Source organism: Bison bison, unplaced genomic scaffold (assembly GCF_000754665.1).
Source record: "Bison bison bison isolate TAMUID 2011002044 unplaced genomic scaffold, Bison_UMD1.0 scf7180017863706, whole genome shotgun sequence".
Classification (NCBI taxonomy): Eukaryota; Metazoa; Chordata; class Mammalia; order Artiodactyla; family Bovidae; genus Bison; species Bison bison.
In genome coordinates, this window is record NW_011494278.1 from 65,608 (window position 1) to 79,324 (window position 13,717).

The 13,717-nt window shown below is 54.1% G+C and overlaps 4 protein-coding genes across 7 annotated transcripts in view; 2 read left to right on the forward strand and 2 right to left on the reverse strand.

Annotated features, from left to right (window-relative positions):
• Nucleotides 1-179, forward strand: part of AGER (advanced glycosylation end product-specific receptor) — a 3,893-nt gene extending 3,714 nt beyond the window's left edge. For all 4 annotated transcript variants that reach the window (XM_010833529.1, XM_010833531.1, XM_010833533.1 and 1 more), the window contains exon 12: nucleotides 5-179. In XM_010833529.1, coding sequence (XP_010831831.1) covers nucleotides 5-12 — 8 coding nt within the window. In that variant the 3' untranslated portion in view covers nucleotides 13-179. The remainder of the gene's footprint in view (nucleotides 1-4) is intronic.
• Nucleotides 180-291: 112 nt separating this feature from the next.
• Nucleotides 292-2,694, reverse strand: RNF5 (ring finger protein 5, E3 ubiquitin protein ligase). Its single transcript, XM_010833537.1, has 6 exons — nucleotides 2,447-2,694; nucleotides 1,525-1,543; nucleotides 1,318-1,430; nucleotides 1,161-1,215; nucleotides 966-1,083; nucleotides 292-872 (listed from the first exon to the last, which is right to left on the reverse strand). Exons 1-6 carry the CDS (start codon nucleotides 2,584-2,586, stop codon nucleotides 775-777), a joined length of 543 nt encoding a protein of 180 aa, XP_010831839.1. The 5' UTR covers nucleotides 2,587-2,694; the 3' UTR covers nucleotides 292-774.
• A 2,349-nt stretch (nucleotides 2,695-5,043) lies between these two features.
• Nucleotides 5,044-12,521, forward strand: AGPAT1 (1-acylglycerol-3-phosphate O-acyltransferase 1). Its single transcript, XM_010833538.1, has 7 exons — nucleotides 5,044-5,335; nucleotides 9,331-9,539; nucleotides 9,776-9,909; nucleotides 10,175-10,350; nucleotides 10,500-10,595; nucleotides 10,725-10,797; nucleotides 11,278-12,521. Exons 2-7 carry the CDS (start codon nucleotides 9,340-9,342, stop codon nucleotides 11,460-11,462), a joined length of 864 nt encoding a protein of 287 aa, XP_010831840.1. The 5' UTR covers nucleotides 5,044-5,335; nucleotides 9,331-9,339; the 3' UTR covers nucleotides 11,463-12,521.
• The window catches only part of EGFL8 (EGF-like-domain, multiple 8), a 3,684-nt gene continuing 2,419 nt past the window's right edge, over nucleotides 12,453-13,717 (reverse strand). Inside the window, exons 6-9 of the mRNA XM_010833547.1 lie at nucleotides 13,520-13,693; nucleotides 13,365-13,444; nucleotides 13,129-13,282; nucleotides 12,453-12,819 (exon numbers count right to left, since the gene is read on the reverse strand). Coding sequence (XP_010831849.1) covers nucleotides 12,770-12,819; nucleotides 13,129-13,282; nucleotides 13,365-13,444; nucleotides 13,520-13,693 — 458 coding nt within the window. The 3' untranslated portion in view covers nucleotides 12,453-12,769. The remainder of the gene's footprint in view (nucleotides 12,820-13,128; nucleotides 13,283-13,364; nucleotides 13,445-13,519; nucleotides 13,694-13,717) is intronic.

Sequence of the window (13,717 nt, forward strand, 5' to 3'; positions counted from 1 at the left end):
GGAGGGCCTTGAGGAGCCCACGGCCAGACCCGATCCATCAGCCCCTTTTCTTTTCCCACACTCTGTTCTGGCCCCAGACCAGTTCTCCTCTGTATAATCTCCAGCCCACGTCTCCCAAACTTTCTTCCACAACCAGAGCCTCCCACAAAAAGTGATGAGTAAACACCTGCCACATTTGCTGTTGTGTGCTGTGTGATGCCCTCTCCCCCATGCTTCCCCACACCACACCAATATCTGCTCAAGCTGGGGAGCAGATGCTCCTGTCCTGAAGGAGGGACGGACAAAGGTAGGCAGAGTGAATACATCTTACCATGTTTATTGAATTTATCATAAAGGAGGTAGTGAGGGGAGGGAAGCACTTGAGTCAGGACCCACATTAGACACTGGGGAGAGAAAAATTAAATTAAATCAAGGGGAACATGGGAGAAGAGTCAGAGGAAGCCTTGCCCACCTTTCAACATCAAATCAAGAAATATGGTGGAAAGCAAAGGATCAGGAGAGAGGAGAGACAGACACTGTCTTTAGTCCACCCTCCTCTCCCAGAGCTGAGAGTTATGACGCTACTGAGGGAGCAGTTCAGAGCACAGGTTCTCCCAGCCTATGCACAGATGTCACTCTTCCTCCGCACATCCTTGTGGAAAGTGGCCAGGGTTGGCTTTAGCCAACAGAAATGAAGGGCCTGTGGGGGGGAGGGTCCAGGAGTAAGGAAGGGTCAGCAGGGACCCCCAATACTGATTCTCCTCTGGCTGGTGGTGGGCAGGAAGGAGACACGGCTCAAATACTGAGCAGCCAGAAAAAGAAGAAGATGGCGAGAAACAGGAAGAGGGAGTCCTGCCAGCTGGAGGCCGGGTGACCCTGTCCCAGATCCACACCTGTGGAAGAGAAGAGAGCTGTGAAAGAAGTATCCACTCATAGGCCAGGGGATTCAGAGGACTTGCTGGTAGCAGTTGAGGGCAGACTCTTACCTGTACCCCGACGGAACGGTTCATGGGTATTGAAGACGGTGGTGAAAAAGCCAAAGGGAAAAGCACCAACACCAAATGAGAAGTGAAAGCCCCCAGTATCGCCAAATGGCTGGAATCCCTAGGGAGGCGGAGAAGGTCAGTGGGGAACGAGGCAAGTCTTTGGCAAGGAAGGAATACAAATCAGACAAGACTCACCCCTCTGCTCTCCGGAGCAGGTCGCTGGCCCTGGGGGCGGGGTGGGGTTTTCAATCTGAGGAAGAGGAGAGGGACTATCAATATTCCCTCCTCTTCTACACCCCACTCCCCCGACTGAAGTGTCCACTATCCTTCAGTACCACCTCCCCTCTCTTACCTGGGATCCTGGGGCTTCTGGCTCCCTCGCCCATAGAGAGGGACAACATTTTCTCTGCTGATCCCAGCTTTGCACACTGGGCACTCTTGCCGCTCTGGCCGTGTCTCCAGCCACTGGGGGAAAAAAATGTGGTTTCCAGTACACAGAAGGGTTCTTCCAGCTCCTCAGACCTCCCCATTTCCCTCTTCATCTCCTCTGAGTACGCACCTGATGAAGACAGGGCCAACTGCAAGGGGGAAAAGAAAGGTCAAACCAGTTGAAACCAAACACAAAAGAGATACCTACCCAACCTCAGAGTCCCACCTCGCTGTTACCAGGTATTACCTGCTGTTTCTTTTCATATTTTCCACAACTCCTACCATGCCAGCCAATTTGGCCATCCTGCTTCTCTAACCTTCCAAAGCTACATCCATTCTCAACAGGCTCAATCCTCACCTCTCTCCTCTCCCCCGCCACACCCCCCACATCCCATACATATACAAATCCTCACCCCTTCCTTCTCTGCTTTTCAATTTAATTTCCAGTTTTCTTCAACCACCCCTTTCCAAGCTCCTTTCAGCCCTCGTCTCATTCTTGCCACCATAACTCCCCAAGCAAATCCCCTTTACCAGCACCTACCTTCTCCCACTACTTTTCCTATCTCCTATGCTCAATAAAGACCTTACTTCCACAATTCCTTAATCTTTGGGGGCCGCTCCTCCACAGTGCTCTTGTCCGCAGGTTTCTCATACCACCCCTTGACACAATTCATCTGAATGTGATCCCACGTTCTCTAGATCTCCCCTAACCTTGCACTCTAATCTCTTCCCAACTGTACAGCTAAGACCCCTCAATTTCCAGAGGTAAGGTGGCTCGGGTCTCACCTGCACAGACGTGCGGTGCCCACCTCCTGCGCCCCATTTCTTCTTAACACACTAGTTGGCGCCTAGTTCCTACGACTTTCCACGGGTCTCCTCTATACAGACGTGACCCTCTCACCCACACATACCCCAAAAGACGCAAGAAGCCCCCCTCAGGCCTCACCTATGAAAATGTGCCCTCCGATTGCCTGTATGACTGTGGCACCCCCAGCCCAACCTCCCCAGGATAGATGTGAGCCCCACTTATTTTTGCCCCCTCAGATTCTCACCAGTACAGGTGGCCACACACACTGACCACAGCTTCCCGAGCAGTCTCCAGACAAATATTACATTCGAAGGTCGCGCCCGCCCCTCCCCGCTCGCGGTTTGGCCCTTCGGGGCCCCCGTCCTCCTCCTCCGCTGCTGCCATGGCCGGTACTCTTTCGTCCCCCGCGTACCCCTTAGTCCCCTGAAACACACATACAAACGCCCGGAGAAACGAGAAACCTCCTCCGGCCCACGGTCTTTGGACAGGCTTCAAAGTTTTCTAATCACTATTGGCCTGAGTGCCTGCCAATCATACAGAATCGGAAGGAAGGATTGGTCCAAAAGGCGGGGGGCGGAAAGATGGTTACGCGGCTCCGCCCTTACACAATGACTATTGGCTGACACAGTCACAGTTAGTCTACAATGCCACGGGATTGGTAACAACTCCATACGTCCTGTCACCCAGCTAGGGCGGGCTTTATTCGTCTGAGTAACTGCCAGTCATAACCAAAGGCCAGAAGCAATTGGCTCAAGACTGCCTAGACGTCGCCCACTACAAGCCCCAGTCTTTCTTTTACTTCCTCTTTCAGAGAACGTCCGGATTCCTATTGGACTTTGGAGCGTTTGGCTCCGAAGCAACTGATTGGCTAGAACTCGACGGAAAATGGTAGCTAGGTAAAGTGCGCGTGCGCATCAGGCGGAGGGACGAGGTGGGCCAATCCTATGAGGATTGAGCCTTCTCTGGTCCCACCCCTTCACCTCTATACTGTCGCCATGGTGACTGCTCTACAATTGGCGGGTTTTTGGGGTTCAAAGGCCTCGGCTCGGCCTCATCCGGGTCCTCCGACTGCGATCTCTCTCGACTGATTGGGTCTCTTTTTTCGCTCCTGATTGGCCGAGATCAGGAAAGACGGCGAAGAGCTCGGAAAAGAGGACAAATACTAGGGTCGCAGGGTTCAAAATGGCTTCGGCCTCCTTCGGTGACGTAGAGAGCAGAACTTGGGTCCGCCCCTCCCTCTTAGTGAAGAAGGGAGCAGGACTAGGATTAGCCCGACGTTTGGATGGTGCGAACATCGACCTGCAGCGCTGGTGTTAACCCATCACCCTCGGCTGGACGACTCAGCCCGCCCCTCTTTAGGTGATTCACAGAGCAGAACTGAAGACCCATCCCCTTTTTAACGTGACACATAGTAGAACGAGTTGACCTCGACTCCGTTTTAAATCTTAAAAGCAGAAAAGGTCTAGCCCCCTCCTTTTGTGAGTGGGTGCAAAAGAGGCAAGGCCCGCCCCCTTTAAGGCAACCCGCCCCTTCTTTCTCCTGTGCCCAGCAGAACTGGGGTATTCCTCCTGGCATCTTGGGGTATTATACCTGGGACTTAGGCAGGCTGCTTCAGAGCTTGGGCCTTTCGCACAAGTTTGAGCCTCTTCTACAGTCAGTGGCCCTCACTGTAGCCCAAGGAGCATAAGTAGGTAACCGCCCTGCCATTACGGTGTTCTTTACATCCTATTCAGGGGCATGGAAACTCTTTCAGGGCAAAGGTGACTGGGGGCTGGAGGCCAGACACAAGCTGAGGGTTCTTCAACAACATCCTGATAAAAAGGCCCCATATGACTCAAGTGAGGAAAGATGAGAAATTAGGAGTCGCCTATGGCAGAGGAGGTTAAGGTTCAGGCCACGACTTGTAGAGGTTTAGGGAAAAGGTCATTGAGAGGGAGAAGAGGAGACCAATAGGAGTGGAGAGTTGATGGGATGATCCTGACAAGGGGATGATGGGAGTATGGTGGAGAGAGAGCTAGGTACATGACTACAAAATTAAGGAGGCATGCTCATCCCAGAGGAAACAGCATTCTTGCTCACTTTTTCAAGAAATTAAGCCTAATGTCTAATTTCCATTGGAAAAAAAGCATACATCTTTTCTATATTGCAGAGACGGGTAGTCTCAGCGTGGGTGAGTAGGAGACTATACTAAGGAAGAAAGTAGACAAAGTACTGAGGTTAAGGTACAGCCTAGAAGGACAAGGGCCTGAGAGTTTGCCTTCTCTCCAAAGACCAGGATGGGGGGCGGGCAGTGGAGGAGGGAGCTGGACTGCTAGGAGATAGTGGCAGGGACAAAGGGCAGAGATCAGATGAGGGTTGGAAGGTGAGCTGGGGTGACATCTCGTCTCCATCGAGCCCTGGAGAGAAAAAGAAGAGACGTGAAGAACCTAGTGCTTGGCATATAGTAGGTGCTTGATAAATATTTGAACTTGAATGGGGAACAGGAGGAGGGAGCTGGAAAAGGGTTGGAGTTGGAGGGAATAAGCAGCAGATGTGGGAGTTGAGAACAAAAAGAAGCCAACTGACAATATGAGGAGAACCGATGGAGAATGAGAAGGAATACAGCAGCAAGGGACACACAAGCCATGTGTGCCGAAAGGAAGTTGGAGGAAAAAAGATGCAGCTGGAACCAGAGAAGGCCAGAGAGACCTAAGCAGAGCCCAGCTGGGCCCTCGTGGGGCGGAGCTAGGCAGAAACTGAAAAATGTGGGAAGGCGATAACAGGGTCCCCGGGAGGCGATTGGCAAAACAGGGCGCCCATCACCGCCCCCTACTTCCTGGCCAGCCCCGGAAATCAGCGGGCGTGGGGAGGGGTGGCGGGGGATAGCGGCAGCAGCAGCAGCCCCAGCCCTCAGAGAGACAGCAGGAAGGGAGGGAGGGAGCTAAGGGGACAACCCCCCACCATTCCTACCGCTATGGGCCCAGCCTCCCACTCTCACCTCCCCTCCTTCGGCCGGGGCTAGGACACCCCCAAATCCTGTCGCCCCCTTGGCACCGACACCCCGACTGAGGCAGAGACACAGCCACCCGCCACCACCGCTGCGGCAGCCTGGCTGGGGAGGGGGCCAGCCCCCCAGGCCCCCCACCCCACTGAGGTGGGGGCAGGAAAGGGATGGGAGGAGGAGGGAGGAGGGGATGGGGGAGAGATTGGGTCTGGGAGGGCGGGCTTGGGGAGAGGATTGATGGGAAAAGGATAAGGGCCGACTGGGGAGAGGGTTGCTGGGGAAAGGAGAGGGGGCCTGAGAGGGGGGAAGGATGGAAGAGACACAAGAGGGAGGAGAGATGGACACCCTGTGAATTTGAGATGGGGGTGTGGACAGGGGGATCTTGGAGAGGAAATTCCCATCACCTTCCCAGTTCCTTTTTGTGCCCTTTGGCCCCACATAACTCTTGCGGGGTTGTGGCAGTCAGAAGGCAGTTTACTGCCCTCGATTCCCCAGCAGAATTGGCTTCCTAGGAATGCCCTCAGACACCTCTGTTTCTGTGTAGGCACAGGACCTCTTGTTTCTCAGTGGCCTTCGGTACTGTGTTCGACCCTTACTGACATACAGATGCCTCGTGGGGGGCCATGTTTTCTACACCGAGTGGGTGTGCCTTTGACATGTTTAATGGCTTCTATGCCAGTAGTGTGCCCAGTGCTGTCCACAGGCTGGAGAAACAGTGTGTTATTTTCCATCAGAATTGCCTGTTCTCATATCTATGTCCATGTCTCATATGCAGTCTTAACGTGTTCACGTCTGCTTGTTCTCATCTGTTGCCTCTATTGTGTGGTTTTGTGTTTCTTGTCCATGTTATGTATTTGCACGTTTACTTTAGCATGTAGAGATCATACCTTACTTTGTTCAGGCCCACAGGTGCTGTGTTTAGTCCCACCATATGCAGGCGCCTTCGTGTGTGGAATCTCATGGCTTAACTGACTAGCGCACACTCGGTTGTGATTGGATTGGCCTGTTGACTGTGTTTTCTTAATCCTGGTTCACACCACCCACATGCGTGCCCCTTCGCATGATGTGCTGATGTGACATGTCCACAACTTGTGTGCTTCTGGTTAGACATGTATTTCATAATTTGAGGGGCAGTATGTTTTGTGAGCCATATGCTCATTAACTCCCTTGGCACTCCATTGTGCTTATGAATCCTTGGACATTTCCTGTTCTGCAGAGGAAAGGAACATCACATATTAGAGAAGAAGATAACTGGGCCTCCATGTTGCTGAAGAGCCACTTCCATATACCTTCCCTTGCTGACCCCCTGGCCTGCATCTCTTCATGCACATTATCTCTGGCGCCTGTGCACAGTCTGTGTCCATGGAGCTCAGTGCCCAGCACAGGGTCAGCCCTGCCAAGCACATGAGCTGTCTGTCCCCCGCTCTTTGCACTGTTGGCATGCATTTGATGACACCAGCATCTTTCCCCTGTGGCATGTTAATCCCCATTCTGTATGTTTCTCTTGTGCGAGACGGTGTGTTCCATCTTGTCTCAACTGTTGTTCTGCCATCACTGTGACCCTCTTGTGTGTGTGCATCCAGAGTAGGTTACTGTTAGGCCTGTGTGTTCATTGCCTTCTTGGTGCCTTTTCTTTTCCTAGTTAATAGTCCTCAAGAGGGTAGCTATCTGATTCATGTTCAGGAGTGTTGTCCCGTTAATTACAACTAGGTGGGTATGTACACATCCTTATAATCTGTCCAGTAAATATTTATTGAGCATCTTCTCTGCTTCATTCTGTCCTGGGCATTGGGAATAAGACAGTTCCTGCCATCAGGCTTGCCTGCAGGCTAGGAAGGTAAACACAGGTGACCTCAAGCAACTACATGCTGTTTAGTGTTGAGGTCAGTGGTCCTCAGACTTACATGCACATTGGATTCACCTAGATGGCTTGTTAAAACACTGGTTGATGGGCCCAGTGCCCAAAAGTCTTGTTTCAGAAGATCTGGGGTGAGGGCCAAGGATTTGTGTTTCTACACTTTGAGGACCAGTGATCAAGATAAAGTGTAATGAAAACACAAGCCTGGAGGAGTTCAGGAAGAACTCCAAAAAGTGACACCAAACTGGATGAGGCAAGTGAAGAGGTGGAGGAACATCCCCACCGAAGGGAACATCCTGTTGTGACCTAGAAGCATGAAAGATCATGGTGTGTCTGAGGAACTGCAGTTAATCGGTGTGCTGGAGTGAAAAAGACTCTTGTAGGGATGTGGCCAAAGATGTAAGCAGAAGTCAGCCTGTCCAGAAGGGCCTCTGGGCAAGAGATATGCTCAGATTGGTGTCGCGGAAACATCCTGTGGTTGCCGTGTGGAAGATGGATCGAAGGGGATGAGTTAGGAGCCTGTTGCACATAGTGCAGGGGAGACACGCTGGTTCCAGCTTGCGGGGAAAGTAAAATGAAGCCACACAGAGCCTGCTCTCCTAGTGCTGGCACAGTCCTGTTTCCCCTATCACCTGTCACCTTCACCCTTGGCAGTGGACTGACCTTGGAGCACAGTCCTTCTGTCGTGGAAGGGAGTGCCTTTGGCCTTGATATGAGTGATAGATGTTTACCTGAATGCCGTTTTTGTGAATTGTGACCCTGCCCCCAACAGTGGGTCGGAGTGGAGGAAGGAGGAAGAGCCTGGAGAAGCGATTCTGCATGCCACGCTTCCTCCTCCAGAGCTCCTTCCTCTCCCAGGCAGGTGGTACGATGACCCTTTTACTCTTTCGCCCTCCTCCTCCCGCTTGGTGAGGACTTGCATACTGCCTGCCGGACCACTCTGCCTCCAGTGTCGCTGGAAGCGAGGGGAGGGCTGGTGGGATCTGTTTGCCTGTCTGTGGAGGCAGGATTAATGGACATAGGTGTGTCCATGGGTTGATCTGGGAGCAGGGAGCCTGCCTGGGTGGAGAGGGGTTTTACTGGGTATTCATTTTGCCATCCTTTTATCTGTCATGATTATAAATTTGCATGTGTGCACGAACATGTTGGTCTTTGTATAACTGTGTGTGTCTGGGTTTGCATTAGTGACAGAGCCTTTATTCTTGGCAGTCAGCCCTTGAGAATGTCTGTGTTTTGTCACGTACATGGTATCTACTATGTGCTGTGTGTACACATGTGTACAGATATTTATACAGACAACAGCATAACCAAGTGGTTAGGAGCACAAGCTGCTTAGGTTTAAGCTAGGAAGTACCCCTTGGGGGTCATATCACCTCAAATAAGTTTTTTAACCTTTCTAGGTCTATTTCCTTTCATATGTAAATTGTGTGCTTTCATATTTAAGGACTTAACATAGTATATGGGCTTGCACCCACCTGCCAGTTCAGGAGACATAAGAGACTTAGGTTTGATCCCTGTGTTGGGAAGATCCCCTGGAGCAGGGCATGGCAACCCACTCCAGTATTCTTGCTTGGAGAATCCCATGGACAGAGGAGCCTGGCAGGCTACAGTCCATAGGGTCACAAAGAGTCAGAGACAACTGAAGCAACTTAGCAGCAATGGCAACGTAGTATATAGACCAGCCTTGTACAACAGAACTATAATGTAAGCCACGTATATAATTTTTAATTCTCAGCTACATAAAAAAGCAGGATGAAATTAACCTTAGTATATTGAACCCAGAATGTCCAAAAAGTTATAATTTTAGAATGTAATCAATATAAAAGATTATTAATGGGATATTTTGCATTGTGTTTTTATTCAACATCTATGAAATCTGACATGTATTTGATACCTCTCAGTGTCTCTCGGTGTAGAATAGGGCACATTTCAAGTGCTCAGTAGCCATATGTGGCTGGTGGCTACCATATTGAGCAGAGAGAAAGACCATTATAAGAGCCTTACTGGCTGCAAGTGTTAGCTATTATTAATGTCCCTTTATTGCCGTGTATCTGTGAGCTGTGGATGTCCATGTCGTGTGTCTTTTGTGTGAATATATCTGGCACCTTCAGGGACGGGTGGGAGAGCAGCCCTGAGCTCCCATCCCCATCGCTCCCCTCCTAAAGAGGCTTCCTGGACAGGTGTTAATGCTCCCCACAGCCCCCGAAACCTTCCCCGCGCGCACCTTGCCGCCCCGCCCCCCCACCTACGGAACCAGGCCCACCGCCCTTCGCCCCGCCCCCTGCAGGTGACCAGAATGGAGCTGTGGCCAGGGGCGGGGACTCTGCTGCTGCTGCTCTTCCTGCTGCTGCTCCTCCTGCTGCCCACTCTGTGGTTCTGCAGCCCCAGTGCCAAGTACTTCTTCAAGATGGCCTTCTACAACGGCTGGATCCTCTTCCTGGCTGTGCTCGCCATCCCTGTGTGTGCCGTGCGAGGACGCAACGTCGAGAACATGAAGTGAGGTCCCAGGGGCTTGGGGTGATAGAGGGAACCTCAGGGTCGGAAGCGAGCAGTGGATGGGGAGGGCAGTGAGTGTGCAGGAGACACTGAGCGAGCCGAGCCCAGGGACGAGGAAGGGGAGAAGACTGCCAAGATGCCCAGGAAGGTGGCAGGGTGGTGGGGAGCTGAGCCCTGCTGGCAGATGTATGCCAGCGGGTCCTGCTGGAACCCCTTGCTGTATGGGACCCCCACAGGATCTTGCGTCTGATGCTACTCCACATCAAATACCTGTACGGGATCCGAGTGGAGGTACGAGGGGCCCACCACTTCCCTCCTTCACAGCCCTACGTCGTTGTCTCCAACCACCAGAGCTCCCTCGACCTGCTTGGTGAGCAGCCCCTCCCAGCCGCCCTGGGAACCTTCCCTGGGATCACCTCCCCTAGGGGTCCTCCACCCTCCCTCCTCTGGGACGTCGCCCCCTTGCTCCCTCTGCTGCCCTCAGGAGCAGGGTGATACATCTGCAGTCACCCTTACTTTCTCGGGCTGCCCCTGCCGTCCCAACCTCTTCCTTTATCTCTGGTCCCTGGCGGTGTGGCTGAGGTGGGCCGCTTCCTGTGATGCTGATCCTTACCCCGCCCCCACCCCTGCCCCAGGGATGATGGAGGTGCTGCCAGGCCGCTGTGTGCCCATTGCCAAGCGGGAGCTGCTGTGGGCCGGCTCTGCTGGGCTGGCCTGCTGGCTGGCGGGAGTCATCTTCATTGACCGGAAGCGCACTGGGGATGCCATCAGTGTCATGTCTGAGGTCGCCCAGACCCTGCTTACACAGGACGTGAGTCACCCTGGGGAAATGGGGCTTAGAGGATAGAACAGCTGTAAACTGATGTGCAGGGTCCACAGGCCTCAGAAGTCCCATGACAGCATCATAACCATTTTCTGACTGCTCCATGTGTGTCTTCCTTGACCCCCTCTCTCCCCCAGGTACGGGTCTGGGTTTTTCCTGAGGGCACGAGAAACCACAACGGCTCCATGCTGCCCTTCAAACGTGGCGCCTTCCACCTCGCAGTGCAGGCCCAGGTGATCCCGACTTCCCCTTCTCCTGACCCGCAGTCCCCAGCATCCCTTCCTCTCTTGGCAGAGGCTCGTCATGGGGGCCTCAGAAGGAGCTCTGGGCTGACCGCTTTCCCCCCCACCCCCCACCTTCAGGTTCCCATTGTGCCCATCGTCATGTCCTCCTATCAAGACTTCTACTGCAAGAAGGAGCGCCGCTTCACTTCAGGTGAGGGCTCTGTGCAGATCTGGGATTGGGGGTGGCTGGAAGGGCCATGAGAGGCTAGAGGGATATCCCCACAAGGCAGGAGCTTCAGTCAGTGTCAGAACGGTGAGATGTCCACCTGATCGTGTAATGTGACCCCACATCAGCCGATACGTATTTATGAAGCAGAGCTGTACCCTGCTAGGCAGTAACACTCTGTCCTTCCAGTAAGGGCCATTACTGTCTAGCAGGGAAGATAAGCCTTTGTGTGCAAAGTCAGAGCATCCGGCAGTAAACGCTAGACTGTGAGGGCTGGCAGGGCACTGAGGTGTCTGGGCTGGGGTTGGGGAAGGCCTCAGCGAGCAGGTGGCAGTTGCCCATGGCAGAGGGAGGGGAGCTGAAAGGTGGAGGACGAGAGCAAGCAGCAGGAGAGCTCAGCAAGCAGGCCCCAGCGGTGGGCAGAGTCCCAGCAGACAGCCCTGACGGTGCTCACCCCCTTCCCAGGGCGATGTCAGGTCCGGGTGCTGCCCCCAGTGCCCACAGAAGGGCTGAAGCCGGATGACGTTCCAGCTCTGGCTGACAGAGTCCGGCACTCCATGCTCACTGTTTTCCGGGAAATCTCTACTGATGGCAGGGGTGGTGGTGACTATCTGAAGAAGCCCGGAGGGGTGGGCGAGGCCGGGCTCTGAGTTCCCTTCTCATCTCCCCCTCCTCTGCCCCACCCCCCACCACCTTCTCCACACCTACCAGCCCACCGGCCTAAAGCCGGGCCAAGCTCCTCATCTGCCCTCTCCCCACTTGTTCTCCTCTTTGGAATCTTCAACTTTTGAAGTGAATGTGGTCATAGCACCGCTCCCTGCCCCCGTCCCCGCCCCCCTCCCCACAGACTCCGTTGCCTCGGTGCAGTCTCCACTCTGACCCCTGCCTCCTGTGCCATCTTGTCTGTGGGACAGTTGCCTCTCCCTCATCCTCAGTGGTTCAGCCTACACAAGGGTAGGAACACTCCATTCTGTCCCCAGTGGACCCTCTTCCGTTGTGGTCTTCTCTCCCACTCCACCTCACGTTGGCCAGTGGACTCATCCATTCTGTGGAACAATTCCTCACTCCCACGTCCACAGACACAGTGGACTCATCCGTTGGTGAGGACACTCCTCACGCTGTGGCTGGAAGCTGATGCGTGGAATACTTCTCCCAGGGTCACCCTGGGAACATTCCTCAGCACCTTCTCTCTTCTTTCCGTGGAGCCTCCTGTCAGTGGAGGCTGGACTCTTCTCACCCAGAGGTCTCATCCCTGCCCTTGCCCAGGTGCCCGGGCTTGAGCACACTCTTGGATGCCACATTTCCACTTCCACCCATCCCCTGGGTACAGTTGTTCAGTGGTCCTGGCCCCCCAGCGCCCTGCAGCCCTCCTATACCATCCTAGCCGGGCACAGGGGGAAGAAGCAGTTAACGGGTGCTGCACTCACTTCCCCCTGGGGAGCTGGGGACAGGACCTGAACCCTGGCTGGAGGGGATGGGGAGGGCTTTTAATTTATTTCTCTTTCTTTTGAGGCTTCCCCTCTCTGAGCCAGTTTTCATTTCCTCCCTATGGCAGTAGCCACTCCCTGCCTCCCACCCCAGACCTGTGCCCCAGAAACCGGGGAGGTGGGCTGGGAGCAAAAGGAGAGGGTGGGACCCAGTTTTGCGTGGTTGATTTTTATTACTTATCTGGATAACAGCAAGAAACCAAGAATAAAGACTGAGCAAGATCTGAGCACGTTCTGGCTGTTTTTGTTAAGGAGTTAAGAAGGCAGTTCTCACCCAGGCATCGGCCCTAGCCCGAAGATTCAGGGGTGGCAACCGCCTTCCTCCATTCTTTAGCTTTGCATGGTTTCCATTGTCCATGGCTTCTCAGCAGCAAATAGCCTTATCTGCAGCTCCCTAGCCAGCCAATCCCAGAGGATTAGTGAGTCCAGTTTCTGTATAAATTAGAGGGCAGGGGCTCTGCAGAGGCTCCTTATCTTCGCCCTTTGAGGCCTGGGCCCAGGCTGTTGTCCTCACAGGAGCCTGGTTAATGACAAGGAGACAGGCAGACAAATCGACTGTGTATTTCTGGGATGCCTAGAGCGGGCCCTGGACGCTAAACAGATTGACAACCTCTCTCAACAATAAGTGGAACCGCCACTGAGCTGGAGAACGGGGTACCAAAAGAGGGGGTGGTGAACTGCAGAAATCTGGGAAGGTATGAGGTGAGTGGGTGCAGAGGAAGGATTTTGGATAAGAGAAAACTTAAAAGTTGGGAAAAGGTGTTTTGAGGAGCTGGGGGTCAGTTGTGGGGAGATGGGGGTCCCCACCGAGAGGGCCATGGGGACTCACAGGTGCCCAGTCTCTCCTCCAGCAGCAGCACCTGGTCACTGAGAGACTCGATCCTATCACCCTGGCCCCACAGCTCCGCCACCTGTTCGGGCTGCAGCTCTTCCGGGGGCACGGGCAGCACTGCTCGGACCCAGGCCCCAGCCTGACCGGCCCACTAGAAAGGAAGAGATACCTCAGAGGGGCAGGGAGGGAGCCTGTCAGCTCTGTAAGTGTGGCCTCCCGGCATCTCCACTCACCTGCTCCAGCCTCTCCAGGCGCCCTCGCAGCTCGCCAATCTCCCGCCTCAGGGCACGCTTATCAAGTCCAGCCTCACGAACTGGGGACCAAGGAGAGGGAGCGTCACTGCTGCCCCGGCCCTGCCTCTATTCGCCCCCTGCTCCCACCGACTCACCGGCCACATTGAGGATGCTGGCACTGGGTGGGGGCTCTGGGGCCCTCTCCGCGCAAGTACGCCCATCCAGGCCCAGCACCAGGCCGTGCGGGCAGCCACAGGTGAAACTCCCCGCCGTATTGAGGCAGCGATGCGAGCAGAGAGTGACGCCGGTTCTGCATTCATCCACATCTAATTACCGGAAAGAGGAGGGGGCTG